Source organism: Musca domestica, unplaced genomic scaffold, assembly GCF_030504385.1.
Source record: "Musca domestica strain aabys unplaced genomic scaffold, Musca_domestica.polishedcontigs.V.1.1 22, whole genome shotgun sequence".
In the NCBI taxonomy this organism is placed as follows: Eukaryota; Metazoa; Arthropoda; class Insecta; order Diptera; family Muscidae; genus Musca; species Musca domestica.
The window spans coordinates 11881242-11899538 of NW_026712262.1; the positions used below are offsets into that span (position 1 = coordinate 11881242).

An 18297-nucleotide genomic window follows, 5' to 3' on the forward strand; every position below is an offset into this window, starting at 1 on the left:
GGAACCCTATATACAATAATAGGGTAACTGGACTAGGGATTGTGCAGTACGTCGCTTATGCGGTCTCCAATGGTGATAAGGTAAGGATGTGTATTGTTGCCAAAAAGAGTTTAAATCTTATCTTTCTTAGCAACTGCAGTGGAGGAGACGTTACGGTAGCGAGATTGGAGTCTAAATCCGGGAGGGTTCAAATTTTCATCTCTCTCTACCTACCGTACGAGCGACCTGACCCACCTGGGCACGAAGTAGAGGAGCTGCTCAAAGATCTGGCTGACAAAGGGCATATATACATGGGTTGTGATGCCAACGCACACCACTTCCAATGGGGCAGCAATGATACCAATGTCAGAGGTGAGTCTATTTTTGATTTTATCCTAAAATATAATCTCAAAATATATAACAGGGGCAACGATGCAACATTTCAAATCAAAGATAGGGCAGAGGCCATTGACCTCACCCTAACTAACAAGGATGAATCTCTTATACAAGACTGGAAAGTTTCTCCTGAGTGCTCGTTTTCAGACCACCGGAAGATAGTTTTCAAAATCTTAGTAGAGGGTATTCATCAAAAAGCACATAGAAATCCAAGAAAGGCACATTGGGACAAATTTAAGGAACTGGCTATACCCAGGCTTCACTGTTTCGACAACATGGTCTTAACCTTAACCCTCGATATAGACAACTCCGTAAATGCGAGAACGAGTGCTTTGATTGATTGCTATCAAAAAGTCTGTCCGCTAACCTACCCAGGGAAAAAATTTCAACCAGTTTGGTGGTCAAAATATTTAGCCAATTTAAGGAGGGATAGTAGGCGACTGTATAATAGGGCCAACAAGACCAAACTACGTACGGACTGGGATGCCTATAAGGCAAGGCTAGGCAAAGAGTATCCCTTGGGATATCTGTGTGTTCACCAACACAATTGTAAAAAACAAATTGATTTGAATTTTCTGTCAAAATGGTTTTGGGAGAATATTTAGTTTTGTTTGAGCAGTCGTTGAGGAAGGTGCTGTCGGATATTTTTATGAATACACCGTAAGAAAAATTGGAGCACAAATATATCTTACTACATATTCGAAACAAATATTTTCGTATTTGTAAAAATTATAAATTTTAAGATTTATCTTTCTTAATTGAATTATATTTGACAAAATTTGCATACGAATTCACATGCTAGGAATAGAAATTTATTTCATATTGTTAGACAAATTTATTGTCCTTCCAAATTAATGGACATTTTCATATCCCTTGATTTCTCTGAAATTATATGTACGTTCTTGGTGAATATTAAGGAAAATAACAGGATGTGATGTTTGTCATTCTGTTTGCAATTCATAGACATAATATTTTAGGACCCAACGCAGGATATGGGTTTCTGATCAGCATAAAATTCTACAACTATTTGCGTATGTCAGCCTGTGGTAATCGGTATTAATTTTTAAAGGATCAACTTAGATAGTTAGGATGTTAAATCCGAAATTATTATTTGTGTTTAATAATTTTTTTTTTAATAAAAATTATATAAAATTTTTAAAAATATCAAATTATATATTTTTTTATTTTTAAATGAAACATAATTGAAATAACTGTGCAAATATATCTCCGAATTGTCTGATCAAAATATTAATTTTTAACAACGAAGTTGTTTTTAAAACGGAAAATTTTAAATTGAAAATTTAAAGATAACCAATTATTTCTCACTCTGTAAAGAGAGGCAAAAAAACACTTGCAATATTTTGTTATTTCAAAACACATACAATCACAAAAATTTTTTGAGGCTCTCTGCCTTGCCCTGCTATAAGGCATCCTTTAACAAGTACAACAGTGAGATCAAGAAGGCCAAGCGCACCTCTTGGGTAGCCTTCACGGAGTCGATAGAAAGTGTCAATGATTGGGTTCCTGGACATTATAACATCTCAGGTAACGAGACTGCAGACGAATTGGCCAGACTAGGATCCGAATCAACTACAATTGAAGTAGACAACTCGCTTAAACCACCACTGTGCCATTTCCTACAGGTTATTCACAGACATTACTCTGAGAAAATCTAACAAATATGGGTGGACGAAATGGGATGCACCATCCCCAAACGAATCTGGCCCACACTCTCGGAGAAGAGAACAAGGTCGCTGATGTCATTGTCAAAAGCTGATTTAAAACTTGTGGTGGGTATCATCACAGGTCACTGTAAGGTGAGGGCTATGACCTCGAAATGGGACAGCGACGACACTGACTACTGTAGTAGTCTACTACGACACTGACACAAGAAGCTCTGCCATTGCCCAGCACTCATTAGTGGGAGAACTAGTGTCACATGACCTGTCTTCTTTGTCTAACACTGACCCTATAGTAATCCTTCAATTAGCCAGTAGATTCAAGTGGTTAAAGACGACACGGCAAACTCCTCAGCCGTAGATCACATTCTACAACTTTACCTTTTATCTTCACCTCTTCTACCAATCACTTTTTCCTATTTTCTTAACATTCTTTTTAGGATGAACACAATGGACCTATAGGTCTCCGAGTGGAGCGGTTACCATATGGTCATTAAGCGACTGCGAACAAACCGAATTTGGAACAATTGGACTCTATATCAAAATTTGCTCAACAAGAACAATTAACACATACCTAGCACAACCTAGTAACAAGGCTGTCGCTCTTACAAATAAAATAAAATCCACTACAAAACTAGAATCTGGAGGAACACTACTTTTCATAGCTATAGTGCAAACTAAAACCAAAGGCATGCATTACGATGCCCGAGCTCTAATAGACTCAAGATCACAATCCATCTTTATTTCTGAAAGATGAAAAATAGTTACCTACTCGGACTTTAGTTAATTTGTTTCCGAGACTTTAACGAAATATTTGTTGTTAACTATAAAATCCAAATACGACCCTAGTGTTTAACTAGAAATCTGGGCTTACGTTCTACCACCAATCTACCACCACAAAACTAACTAAATAATCACACTTGGAACTCCGATGAAAGCATCTGAATTTGATTATAAATAAAAAAAAAAAAAACAAATTTGGATGGATAGTTCGAGGACTCATACCCAGAAACGCCTTTTAACAAATAGCACTACTAAACACAACATCAATAGGGAAGGTACTTACATGTTTTTGGGAGGTAAAAGTTTTACGGTCAGAAAAAGACCAATTTTGTGAAGAAGTTACACTGAAACAACATTACGAAACAAGGATCAAAGGCATGTAAAAGTACGAAGAATTGGGGAATTGCCAAAGCTATCGCCCTACCTCAATTCAACAGAATGGAGAAAAAAACCTATCAAAACGCCGAGAAAACAGAACAATATGATGCTTCAATACTTGAGTACTTAGAACTTGGTGCGGAAAATCAAACCCAATGAAATAGATAAAATGCCAAAGAACACTGTTGGCATGTTTGTTCGGCATAGTATTTTGTTGTTGCAAAATAATCAGGTTATTGTTGTTTTTATAAAAATAACGTTTGTTGGTTAGCGGGTAACGATGGAAATGTTTACCAGGGGGTAAGGCTGAGAGCCATAAATCCTCATCAGTTCCCTTACTTTTTCTGTGGGATATTCTCCCTAGAAGTTATTTTAAAATAACTCCTATGACAAAAAACTTTTTTACCCATGTGGATGGCTGGCGCCCATGGTCGTCGTAGCGAATTTTCCTCATATATTTGTTAGCAGGGGACAAGATTGAGATAGAGAATTTCCAGAAATGGTAGGAACTACAAACGCTGTAATTTTCATAAGTAGTGAACTATCTATGAATGAAGAAATGCCAAACGAACACAGCTTCCTCAACAATGTTGGGGGCGATGGATACGTCCTACCCTGGTAAACAATATTCACCATAGCTGTGCTCAAGGGAACCGTCCTATTTTGTGACGTATGAAACACCTGTCTATTCACGGAACTAGATTGTTGGCCAGAAGACGTAGATGGAAAATTTTGGTTAAAATTGGCATTTTCTGGTAGACGAGGAGGAGAACCGGAAGGGCCATGAGAGGATGAAGGAACATTACTTACAGAACTGACAACTTGAAATGCAACAAATATAGCTAGACAAAGTTGACTTGGACGATAAAATTAATCCAATAAATCAGATAAACTGGAACAATTTTGTTAAATATAGCAAAGATATTGAATATATATGGGTTTGTAGAGTTATCGATTCTGTGATGCATCGGAAAGCGCATATGGAGCCTAGGTATGTGTCCGGATACACACATATACATTCTTATAAGCAGCAAAGACTCGTGACTCGCGGGGCAGTATTACTCACCAAATTATGGTCTACAAATATTCAACACAACTTTGAACAGATCTCACGGCAGCGGGTTCTACGATACCGGATTGACCCGAAACAAGATCCCAGTTTCGGCCAGCGGCTGCCAACCCAGTATGTACATGTTTGTGTTTGTTTATTTTTCTGAATTGGGAGCAGCATATCCCGGAATGCTTGCTCCGGATTTTATTGGTCCGTGCCGGGATTGAGGAAAACCCCGGACCTTGGTTCTGCTCGGTTTGTCAGAACGTCATCCACCACAGATCTGTTTCGGTGCGATGTAATGGATGCAGAGAATGGGTGCACTTTAAGAACTGTTCCGGACTTGCTGCAGTAACGTAGTCCCCAGCGAGTCCACTTCTTCGTCGTCCTCAGCTGAGACGTCGTCGGAGTATGGCACTCCACCGCAGTCTCCAGAACAGCAACCAACACCGCAGCACCTAACGCCACATGTTGCTGTTCCAACTCCGGATTGTGCAGCATTCTTGCAATTCAATTGCAACGGACTTCGAGGCAAAATAGATGAGATAGTGGAATTTATGAGTCGGAGGAATATTAAGATCGCAGCGGTGCAGGAAACCAAACTGAATGAAAATTGCAGCCTACAACGTTGTTATGGTTACAACGTACTAAGGAAGGATCGCACCAGAAGTGGAGGTGGGGAATTAGCGTTCCTGTTACACCATTCTGTTCAGTACAGACCTATCTCGCTTGAGCTAGTCTCTAGTGACCCATACATGGAATGTATGGGGGTAACAGTCAAGTGTGGAACTGCCGAGGTAGAGGTGCTTAATGTGTATATCTCGCCGATTAATAGTTGTGAACCGCGTTATTTGCCTGATAATAGCCCATTATTGGTAGGCAATAACCGCCTGGTACTAGGGGATTTTAATGCCCACCAAGAGTTGTGGGATTTCGTGCTAGGTAATGACCAGAGGGGATCAGATTGACTGCTCCACATTTTGCACGGTTAACGAGGATGCCCCCACCCGAATAAGAGGAGAGTGTCACAGTTCGCCAGACTTAACCATAGTGCCACCCGGTCTGATAAATGACGTGACTTGGCAACCCGTCATTTCTCTTGGCTCAGACCATCTCCCGATAATCGTCTCCATAAGCAGGTCGCCCGATTTCATTACATCTGAACGCCACACTTTCCTTAACCATGGGAAAGCTCACTGGCCAGAGTTCAGAGAATTCACCAACCGCCGCTTCAGAGAACTGCCCAACCCTTCTGATGTTTGGGTAGCAGAAAGGATTTTCCGAAACATCATCAAAGCTGCAGCCGCTCGCTATATACCTGCTGGTCGAATACCCGAGATAAGGCCAAACTTCCCAGCAGAGGCAGCGGGATTAGCAAACGAGCGTGATGATCTCCGTCGTACCAACCCTACTGATCCTAGAATCAGTGATTTGACAGTGGAAGTCAACCGGTTGGTACAGGAGCATAAGAGGAAAAAGTGGCTAGACCATCTGAAGTGCTGCAACATTGGAACCGATATGAGTCAGGGTTGGGCATATTGCACTAAATTTTTAGTGCACTAAGAATTAAATAATTAGTGGTAGTGCAATTTTTAATTCCACTACCACTAAAGGGTTAGTGGTAGTGAAAAATAAATTGCACTACCACTAACCCTTTGGTGGTATTTAAAAAAAATTGCACTACCACTAAATTTTAGTGGTAGTGAAATTTTAATAGCACTACCACTAAATTTAGTGATTTTTCAAAAAAAAAAATTGCACTACCACTAAATTTTAGCGAAGCCAAAAAAAGCACTATGTATATAAGTATTATACCAGCTATAATGAAGTTTATTGAAGTGAGTAGGGAACAACAATCCAGAATATATAGTACATATTCATAAAATTTGATTAATTTTCTAAATAGCACTAATTTAGTGCTATTTTTTATGAAATACCACTAATTTAGTGCAAGTTTTTTTAAATACCACTAAATTTAGTGGTAGTGCTATTGAAATTTCACTACCACTAAAATTTAGTGGTAGTGCAATTTTTTTTTAAATATCACTAAAGGGTTAGTGGTAGTGCAATTTATTTTTTCACTACCACTAACCCTTTAGTGGTAGTGGAATTAAAAATTGCACTACCACTAAATAAACAGTGATAGTGAAATTATTAGTGCACTAAAAATACAGTGCATTATGCCCATCTCTGATATGAGTAAGCTGTGGGTAACGGTTAAGTTGCTCTCGAACCCTGGAAAAAAGGATGATAGGACCTCAGTCACTTTTAACGACGTAACGGTGACTGATCCGAAGAGGTGCGCGGAATATTTTAATCGACAATTTGTCGAGCACCCCGAGAGCGATAGGGCGAAGCGAAGAGTACTACGTCGTATCAGATCTCTTCCCGCCGAGGAGGAACCACCATAGTTTACGATGGGTGATGTTGCAAATGTCATCCGTAACGCTAAGTCATCCGAAGCGTTGGACCCAGACGGAATCTCAATGGTAATGTTGAAGCAGCTGGATACGCCGGGAGTCGAGTACTTAACTAAAGTTCTCAATTTGTCGCTAGCCACCCACATAGTGCCCGAAACCTGGAAAATGGGCCGGGTGGTCCCGCTACTGAAGCTAGGCAAGGATGCCAGTAAAGGCGAATCGTACAAGCCGATTTCGCCGATGTCGCCAGTAGCAAAGACTCTTGAGGCTTTACTCCTCCCCAGCATTAGAGGAAGCTATACAGTTGCCAACCACCAGCACGGATTCCGTCCACAACATAGTACCACAACAGCATTACACGCCATTTCCACACATATTAGCAGAGGACTGAACCAGAACAGGCCGTGTGACAGAACAGTGTTGGTAGCCCTTGACCATTTGATACGGTCAATCATGTCACACTGTTTGAGGACGTGCAGAGAACTACCCTCCGACCAAGTTTGAAACGTTGGATAATCAACTATATGTGTGGACGCCAGTCGTAAGTGGAATTCCGGAACAAGAAGTCCAAAGCCCGTAGAGTGAAACAGGGAGTTCCCCAAGGTGGGGTGATATCTCCGGAACTGTTTAACCTCTACCTTTCCGGAATTAATCGCCCTCCAGACGGCATTGAGATCGTAACGTATGCGGATAATTGTACGATCATGGCGTCGGGTCCAGTGGTCGATGACATATGCGAATGGTTGAACCCCTATCTCACGGAGCTTTCCGCATACTTCCACGCGAGGAATATGAAAATATCCGCCACGAAATCAACGGCCACACTTTTTACCACATGGTTTGCGGAGATGAGAACACAGCTGAATGTTCAGGTCGAGGGGAATCTAATACCGACCACGAACTACCCCAAGATTCTTGGGGTCACGTTCGACAGCATGTTCAAGTCATCCGCGCAAGCCACAGCTATCTGCAACAAGATGAAAAGTAGGAACAAGGTCCTCAAGGCGCTAGCCGGCAGCTCTTGGGGTGCGGACAAAGAATCCTTGTTGACCTCTTATAACGCGATAGGTCGGTCTGTGGTCAGCTATGCGGCTCCAGTGTGGTCTGCGAATACTAGTGCCACGCAATGGAAGCATATCCAGACCTGCCAGAACGCTGCCCTGAGAACTGCGACAGGGTGCCTCCTCATGACACCAGTGGATCATCTTCATGAGGAGGCGAAAGTCCTTCCCTTACGTCAGCATAATCATATGCTTTCGTTGCAGTACCTGCTTGGGTGTTACCGTGAGAGTCATCCCAACCATCATATGGTGGATAAATCTCCCCCACCCAGGCGTATCAGGAAGGACATACATGATCAAGAGAGGGAGGTCCAGCGCTACAAGAGAGAACCTCTAGATCAAGAAGCCTATCAGGCAGGTCTGAGTGGCATTCACACCGATGCAGTCGCGGATGCTATTAGCAGTTATAAAGTGAATGCCGTCCTCGGAGTCTACCCCCCATCCATTGCAGCCGAAGAACGTCAGCTGCCTAGACAAACCAGGGTAGTTTTGGCGCAATTACGTTCAGGATGGTGTAGTCGTCTCAATTCGTATTGGGCACGAATTGATGAAGATGTGCGTGACGCCTGCTCGGCTTGCGATATAGGCCCGCACAATACGCTACACCTTTTTAATTGCTCAGCTAAACCTACCCAACTCACTCCAGAAGATCTCTGGCTACAGCCCGTTAAAGTAGCCGAATTTCTAAACCTGGAGCTGGAACCAGATTAGCAGAACGCAAACACATACATGTACTACTGCATGTACATGTACTACATGAGGACCTTGTTCCTACTTTTCATCTTGTCGCAGATAGCTGTGGCTTGCGCAGACGACTTGAACATGCTGTCGAACGTTACCCCAAGAATCTTGGGGTAGTTCGTAGTCGGTATTAGATTCCCCTCGACCTGAACATTCAGCTGTGTTCTCATCTCCGCAGACCATGTGGTAAAGTGTATGGCCGTTGATTTCGTGGCGGATATTTTCATATTCCTCGCGTGGAAGTATGCGGCAAGCTCCGCGAGATAGGGGTTCAACCTTTCGCATATGTCATCGACCACTGATCGTACAATCATCCGCATACGTTACGATCTCAATGCCGTCTGGAGGGCGAGGAATTCCGGAAAGGTAGAGGTTAAACAGTTCCGGAGATATCACCCCGCCTTGGGGAACTCCCTGTTTCACTCTACGGGCTTTGGACTTCTTGTTCCGGAATTCCACGTACGACTGGCGTCCACACATATAGTTGATTATCCAACGTTTCAAACTTGGCCGGAGGGTAGTTCTCTGTACGTCCTCAAACAGTATGGCATGATTGACCGTATCAAATGCCTTTGCTAGGTCAAGGGCTACCAACACTGTTCTGTCACACGGCCTGTTCTGGTTCAGTTCTCTACTAATATGTGTGGAAATGGTGTGTATGTTGTGGACGGAATCCGTGCTGGTGGTTGGTAACTCTATAGCTTCCTCTAATGCTGGGAAGGGGTAAAGCCTCAAGAGTCTTAGCTACTGGCGACAAAAGCGAAATCGGCTTGTACGATTCGGCATTACTGGCAGCCTTGCCTGGCTTCAGTAGCGGGACCACCCGGCCCATTTTCCAGGTTTCGGGCACTATGTGGGTGGCTAGCGACAAATTGAGAACTTTCGTTAAGTACTCGACCGGCGTATCCAGCTGCTTCAACATTACCATTGAGATTCCGTCCGGCCCAACGCTTTGGATGACTTAGCGTTACGGATGACATTTGCAACATCACACATCGTAAACTGTGGGAAGAGATCTGATACGACGTAGTACTCTTCGCTTCGCCCTATCGCTCTCGGGGTGCTCGAAAAATTGTCGGTTAAAATATTCCGCGCACCTCTTCGGATCAGTCACCGTTACGTCGTTAAAAGTGACTGACGTCCTATCATCCTTTTTTCCAGGGTTCGAGAGCGACTTAACCGTTACCCACAGCTTACTCATATCGGTTCCAATGTTGCAGCACTTCAGATGGTCTAGCCACTTTTTCCTCTTATGCTCCTGTACCAACCGGTTGACTTCCACTGTCAAATCACTGATTCTAGGATCAGTAGGGTTGGTACGACGGTGAGCTTTCCCATGGTTAAGGAAAGTGCGGCGTTCAGAGGTTATGAAATCGGGCGACCTGCTTATGGAGACGATTATCGGGAGATGGTCTGAGCCAAGAGAAATGACGGGTTGCCAAGTCACGTCATTTATCAGACCGGGTGACACTATGGTTAAGTCTGGCGAACTGTGACACTCTCCTCTTATTCGGGTGGGGGCATCCTCGTTAACCGTGCAGAATGTGGAGCAGTCAATCTGCTCTGCCAGCGCTGATCCTCTCTGGTCATTACCTAGGACGAAATGCCACAACTCATGGTGGGCATTAAAATCCCCTAGTACCAGGCGGTTATTGCCTACCAATAATGGGCTAATATCAGGAGCCATTATATTATATTCTTAATTCTATTTGTCAGGTGTTATGATGTAAGTTACTATTTTTACTCTCTTCAGTGAGTTATAAAAAAGGTATCCTTTCTTTTTACTTGATTCTGCTGCATTTTTTCACTGCCTAACTAGATTTTTGTTTAGCTGGTGATGGCGAATTGTGGTGTAGTCTTCAGGTTTATAGTGAATTCTTAAGATAAATTATTAGGTATGATCTTTATTTTTTAAATTTTTATAAATTATTGAATTTGTATTATATTAGGGAATTATAGACAGATAATATAAGTTATGGACTATATGTGGCCTTCTTTATATTTCACTAAGGTAAATAAATGAAAAATTTGAATAAATTTTTATTTCAACAGAAGCAAGTAGGGCGCACAACAGTTTCTTTGTTGAATTGGAAATGACCCACAGAACACGCAAATAAATTCACGATATTTGCAAAAACATTTTTTTCGATATTTTTTGGTATTAGTTTCTGAGGTTTCAACGTATGTATTCTTACGATCCAGGGTTTATTTGATCCGGAATGTAAGAAAAAAAGCTATAACGGGATACACTCATAATCGATTGACAAATGCAAACATAACGGGTTTTAAAAACAACGCCGCACAAAATCTCCTTCATCGGAAATAATATGCTGAAGCTGCATAGGCTAAATACGAAAAATATATACCAAATAACTAAGCACTGCAGCTCCTTATACTTTTTTTAAAATTCGATATGCAAGTTGCGAATATAGCAAAAACACAAAATGAGTTACACAACATAATTTTTATAGGAGCATATGTCAAAAGGCGAATTCAATTTGAAGAATATAGCAATGAAGAAGTTTTATCCGATAATAATATCTATTCTAATTTAATCTAACTTCGAGAAAGCACAAACTAAAAACAACAATAAAAGAAGATTAACAATAGCGATGTTACACATGGTGAATTGTCTAACAATTGTCTATAATCTAACAACAACAGAAAGAATAATCTTCAAAAGCGACACCGATAACACAACAAATTTTTATCGACAACTGACAGAAAAAAACCTATGGTGCAATATGTAAACAACACAGTGCAATAATAACAACAGGCGATGATATTGAATTCTATAGTAGTTTAAGTTTTACTTGACTAGTTTATTTACATGTAAGCGAATTATATTTTTCTCTGTTTTTCTATGTTAAAAGAAAAGCTGTGATATAATTTATATTTTCTTGCAGAACATTATTATATCATAGATTCGCGAATTGAAAAATAAATGAAGATTTACCAAAAATTCTTTAAAAATGAAAATTGCAAAACGTTTATAGACACGTTGTTGGATACCATTACGTTAACGAAATTTCGGGTTATTCCTAGGATTTACGAAAGATTGTGGTAATGATTTTTTCAGGTTCAATTAATAAAAATATATAGTGATTCCAATAGTACAACTGCGGTTTTACCTATAATCCAGAAAATGAGTGAATCGTTTTTCTGTTTGCAATACTGGAGTTGGTTCAAATATACATATTTTGTTTTCGTATGCCGCTGCAACTTTTCCAGTGTCGGTGCTACAATCCAATGCAGAAATTTTGACATAACCATGTGTTGCCCCAGGTATTATCTGTACCCGCTCAAATGTACTTGCAAGCACAACAATATTACAACCAGCTGCGTAAGCCTGAAAATATAAGTTAAAACGTTATTTATTTTTTAAAAACGTGCACGACGGGTCAGAATGGTGTTCCATTCAATATTTTCTTATTAAATGAATATGATACCAAACTGCAGTCTTATATTTTACAACTATAGGTTCAATTAGACGTGCCATATAAAACAGAAACAACACAAAAGTTTAGATAAAGAAATATATTAAGAAAAAAATTAAAAAGACATTTTTAACTGGTTCTTTGCATGTCCTACGGCAGAGTGAATATTTTATGTAGTTTCCCTACTTTTATCAGTTTACAAAAAGTTTAGTTTTATATAATTCTTTGGTTCCTCTTCTATTGAGCTTACGATCTCGTCAATTGGGTAAAAAAGTTTTTGTGATAGGAGTTATTTTAAAATAACTTCTGGGGAGAATATCCCAGGCAAAAAACAAGGGAACTGATGAGGATTGGTGGCTCTTTCCGAAACCTAGGTATTCCCTGCCTTACCCCCTGGTAAACATTACCATCGTTCTCCACTAATAAACAAATGTTGTTTTATAAAAACAACAATAATGGGATTAAGCCTGACGATTTTTGCAACAACAAAATACTACGGTATCCCAAACAAACATGCCAACACTGTTCTAGTTTACAAAAACAATAATTGCAATAAAATATTAAGAAATATTTCATTACTATTCGTTATTACTCTTCATTCTCTTTAATATATTAATAGGCGATTTATTGTTTGGTCTCTCGACAGTTAGATTAGAAGATATTCGGGTCTATTTGGATCATCTTAAAATATAGCTTAATCTTTTGATAAAAAAAAACTACATAGAGAAGGTTAGAAGATTAAATAGTCCGATTGTTTCCGATACTTAATCGCGAGCAAGTGGTCGTTGGCCTACCTTTCCTCATTAATTAACTATTCGAAAGAAATGCAACGTTGTTACGAATGATTTTTTAATTTAATAGCTTTCCTGCATCCCACACCTATGATGGTTAGGGCTTGAGTGCTACCACGGCCGTCTGACTATCGAGGTATATGGTGGGATTTTAGGCATGAGGTTTTTACGAAAATATGATTCAATTGACAAGCCGTGACCAATTAGACATCAAATTGTCAACAAATATAAACGAAGTATAGTTAAGTTTAATTGACTACAGACTCTCGTTTATGACGGAATTATTTTTTTTCGATCGTCCCAACGTCTCACTTTCCCACCCCTGCCGACCGATAGGTAGGAGCGCGTACGCCTCATAGTCCGGATTATAGGGGGTTAGTAGACTTGGGAAACCAGCTACATTAGAGCATCAGCCGGTTAACAATTTAAAGGTTAAACTATCTATGCTAAAATACAGTAAAACTAAACTTCACAAAAACGTAGTCTGGCAACAGTTTTACATACTAAGAACGTAGGATGGAGTTTTTTATGACATGCTAGGGTTTACACATAGAACTCATATAAGCAGCGTACGAAAATAGACTATTGCAAACGTTTGCAATCGTTTTGTTCTGTATTTTCCCGAAGTACGAAACGAAACAAAACCAATACTCAGCTAACGGCACTTGTTTTTTGTTTAGTACTGTTTGTGTATGTGAGTGGAAACAAAAACAAAACTGAAATATACTCTGCTGGTATAATACACATTGAAAACGTTTGCTTGTATATAAACTCATTACAAATATTATAGAAAGTAATGTTAAGACGAATTCATGTATTTTTATTCAAATGCTCCATTTACTCTTGTTAATAAAATATGTCACGTTAAATATTTTTATGAGTGGTTCACTGCAGGAAGGTCAATCACAAGTTTTAAGGTAAGCTTCAAGTGCATTTTCAGTATTACTTGATTCGGCACAAGAGGTTGAATTAGAAAATTCGGATTTAGAAAAATATGTAGTTGTACAATTATTTCTTGAAAAATATATAAAATCTTAAATGGCCGGTCTTCTGTCATACGAAGTGGTCTGTGGAAACGTTTCCTGGCGATTTGTTCGCAAACAGAACAAATTGGCAACTCACGGCCATAGTAAATTAAAGCAAACGTACTGTTTGTGTATTTCTGGCATTGAAAGGTTTGTGGTCTTGTTTTGTATGAAGTACAAAACGATTGAAAATATTTTAAAAGTTTGTGACTTCGTGTGAGCGGTACGTTAATCGTTTTGTTTGTTTTCGTTCGCTGGTTTTAAATATAATTGTATGTGAATTCATACATTTGTAACGCATATTTTAACGTAGCGTAACCATATTATTTGTTTTCTTGCATTGCCATGACTAATTAGTAAATAAAAACCAAAGAACCAGTTGATGAGCAATTCTTCATCAAGTTATGCTTTTAGAACTTAGATGAACAAAACAGTACGTGTGCATGTAGACATGCGTGGGGGATGCACGCATTGTTGCTCCGTTAATATTAAGAAAACAAATTATAGATAGCTTTTGTAAAAAAATATAAATATATGGAGTTTATATTTAATGTTTTTTGGTAATTTTGCTAACATAAAACTAAAATTCTTGCTACAAAACGTCCAAAACAAGAAGGGAGATATTTTTACGTGCTTTTTGGTTTCTCTCACAGAGACAAGCGCAATGTTAATTTTGTGCATCATAGTTTTAGAATAATCGTTCTATTTTGTGTTTGAAAACTCTCTGCTGAGCTTATAAAAGAAGCGACATCGACAAGAATTGTTCATTCTTCGTTTGCTGCTTCGCAAGAAAGGTTCTCTAGCTAACACAGCAAGCAACAATTCGTGCATACTATTCTTGGCTTTTTGTGGCCGTGTTGGTATTATTTGTACCAAATCAACAAGTACAAGGGAATACGTGGTGGCTATTCGCGACCGTTTCCCTTTGCTATGCTGCTTTGTTGTTGTTATTAATATTATTGCTAAATACAAAAAACAATAAGTACAGGGAGATACGTGGTTGCTGTACGCGGCCGTTTCTCTGTGCTATGATGTTTTGTTGTTGGGCATTAGAGGCAAGCAATAGTGATGTATGTATGTGGCAGTTATTTGCTGCTGCATACTTTATTGTTGTTTCTCTCCCATGCCTAGTTGTAATTATTATTTAACACAAACAACAATGTTTTGTGTATACGTGGCTGCGATGGTTTTGTTGCGCATGCATGATTGTTTGTGAGTTATTTTTAATAAATGTATGCATGTATGTACGTTTTCATTCTTCCTTTGCAGTGTTTGGCAGTTAACCAGTATTTCCCAAATAAAACAACTTTAACAATTAAGGAGTTATCATTTCGGAAGGCTAATAGATTTTCCTTAATTTGGCGCCCACGACAAAATTATCCACTACAAAACTGTCGTCCAACGTAGCAACCACTATAAATTAACACCCATTCGTGGAGGTACTGCTACAACTTGTTATAATCGGCACATAAACCCCGGAGAGGATTATTTAATTCATAGTTCGATTTTGCTAATGTTAGTTTAGTTTGCTCGTACTACGCGAAGGGACATTGAATTTTATTTCACCAGTTAAAAACCCAGAATCAATTTGACGGCGCGAAAGTTTGATGATAAAGATACATCTAAGCATTAATCGACTTTTTAATGGGGTTTTTATATGGTGGGAGAAGTCCATTTGAATTCCATCCCAAGCCTCTCAGAGCAAACAGAAGAAATTGAACCTGACAGATTCTATCTTTTTATAACCTACACCACATAGTGCATTTGTTTCTAACATAGAAAAGGAAGCGAGATAGACCAATAGTTACTTTTGAGGATCTTCATAGAATCACTTTCTGAGTCGATTTATGCATGTCAGTCCATCTGTTCATATATTTTTGCGATCAAAGAAAGATATAGCTCCCATACATATTTTCGGGTTAACTGTGCACCAAATGGTCAAAGTCAGTCCAAATGACCGAATGACACCGACCAAATTCAGTCTAGGAGCAAGCACAAATTTCGTGAAAATCGGTTCAGATATAGCTATAGCTCCCATATATATGTTTCATCCGATTTGGTGTTAAAGTCCCTCACATGCGTAATATGCATTCCACAACAATGAGATTTTGTTCCACATATATAAATCTCGGAAATACATTTGCCAAATTTTATCGAGAACCGCTAAGATTAGGATATAGGTCCCATTTATATCCTTAATCCGATTTCCTGTTTATTGTAGCTTGTATCGGCCGAAATGGAGTGAACTTCGGAACGTACGTTTCCATTTTGTGCAACTCGTGTAGTCCATCTCCAAGTGATATCATGCACTCTACAGAAAACTATAACTGATCTAAAGCCAAATGTTGATAGGTGGTATGATCTACTTGAAATAAATTCTTTTGTTACGGGAGCTCTACTAAATAGGGTATCATATAGTCGGACCCGCCCGACTTTTGACTTTTTTTTACTGGTTTAAGTATGATTTTTAGAAAGGACTCCAAAGTACGCAACCACATCCCAAAGTAGTTCCAACATGGCTGATAAATAAGCGTTTAGTCACATAAGGATCGTCAAATTCCATTGACCAACGTTTTATAAATCCTAGTAACGACTTGGCTTTATTTACACAAGACTCTATATTTAAGTTAAAACATAATTTATTGTCTAATATGACACCATGATAAAGAAACGAGTCAACATTATCCAATTTGTACAAACCAATGAAATAGTTGTAGGTTACATGCTGAGATCTGTACAAGGACAATTTTTTACATTTTTTTAATTTAGACATTCCACCAATTTACAAGGGAATACAAGTCATTTTGCAGATTAAATGATTGGTTGTGAGAATTAAGATTACAGAAAAGTTTAACATCGTCAGCAAACATTAATATTTTGGAGGACGGTCATGTTTTTCATTTTGGAAAAACTTTTTGAGAATCCATTGTGAACGTGACAGATCAGTTTTTTAAATGAAAGGCGGTACGCCATCTAGCCCCGGTGAGTTGGAACATTTTAATGGCAGTAAAACGTTTAACACTTCATCTGCTGTGAAAAAGATACGAGGAAACTGATTAAATTTATAAATATCATAAGAGTAATTGATACCATTAATAGAATACCTGGAATACGTACTTTGAAAAAAGTCTACAAACATGTCTGCTATTTCTTTAGGTTCACATGATTCTCTACTACCGAATCTCATAATACTTGGAAAGTCGCTAACTTTTCTTTTTGAATTAAAAAATTTGTAAAAGTGTTTAGGATTTATATGAAGGCTGTTTCTCATCTTGATTAGATATTCGGAATAACATTTGGAATTTTCAGTGCTGTATATACTTCTAGCTTTTTTTAAATTACTAAAGTTTATAGTAGAGTTAATTTTTTTCCATTTTTAAATATAATAAAATCTACTTTTTATGTTACGTATACGCCTAAGGTCTAAGTCCAGGATATATTGCATAATATAGAAGGCAGCAGATCAATGTTAGTCTTGCCAACGTTTAGCTTACGAGATTTAGTTTGGCTCGGAGAAAGAGGACTTCTTTGACCTGATATGCTTTCCCAAAAAGATAACATCTCAGCAGATAGCAGCAGACAGTTCAGTAGAAGAAACTGGCAAATGATCTACAATATTCTACAATTTAATACATACAAAACAGCAAAAGGGAATCAGCTGCAAGCGGCATAGACAAAGAAAGAACTACGTTGTAAATAACAATACAGAAAGCAATATAATCAGTAATGATTATTCCCACGATATTAAATGTAGTAAAAGCAGTATTAAAATACTTATTTCACAAAAACTTCACATTTTAGTAATTATTGAAATATGTTTAGTTGAATCACTATTTGATACTTGAGAAACACAATAACTACGAAATATTTATAATATTAATAGTAAACTTAGACTTGTCCTACGAATGGTTAACATTTTATACCTTAGAACTATTATCGTCTTGTTGTAATTACGATGTATTTGCTATTGCGAAAGATGATTATGGGATTATGGATAACAATAAACAATGAGAGTGTGAATGAGACTTGCTCACGTCCTCAACAGAACAGAGTGATTGACCCGAAACAACAAGATCCCAGTTTCGGCCAGCGGCTGCCAACTCAGTATGAAGACTGCTGTGGAGTTCCATACTCAGAAACGTCGTCGGAGTATGGAACTCCACAGCAGTCTCCAGAACAGCAACCAACACCGCAGCATTTAACGCCACATATTGATGTTCCAACTCCGGATTGTGCATCAATCTTGCAATTCACTTGCAAAGGACTCCGAGACAAAATAGATAAGATAATGGAATTTATAAATCGGAGGAATATAAGATCGTACCATTCTGTTCAGTACAGACCCATCTCGCTTGAGCTAGTCTCTTGTGACCCATACATGGAATGTACGGGGGTAGCAGTCAAGTGTGGAACTGCCGAGGTAGAGGTGCTTAATGTGTATATCCCGCCGATTAATAGCTGTGAACCTCGTTTTTTGCTAGATATTAGCCCATTATTGGTAGGCAATAGCTAGGGTATTTTTATGCCACCATGAGTTGTGGCATTCCGTTGGAGGG

The 18297-nt window shown here is 38.9% G+C and overlaps 1 protein-coding gene across 1 annotated transcript in view; it reads right to left on the reverse strand.

Moving 5' to 3' along the window:
- The window catches only part of LOC101893497 (dmX-like protein 2), a gene marked incomplete in the record, with an annotated part of 462308 nt that overhangs the window by 401486 nt on the left and 42525 nt on the right, over positions 1 to 18297 (reverse strand). The window contains 1 exon segment of the mRNA XM_059123050.1: positions 11620 to 11837. Coding sequence (XP_058979033.1) covers positions 11620 to 11837 — 218 coding nt within the window.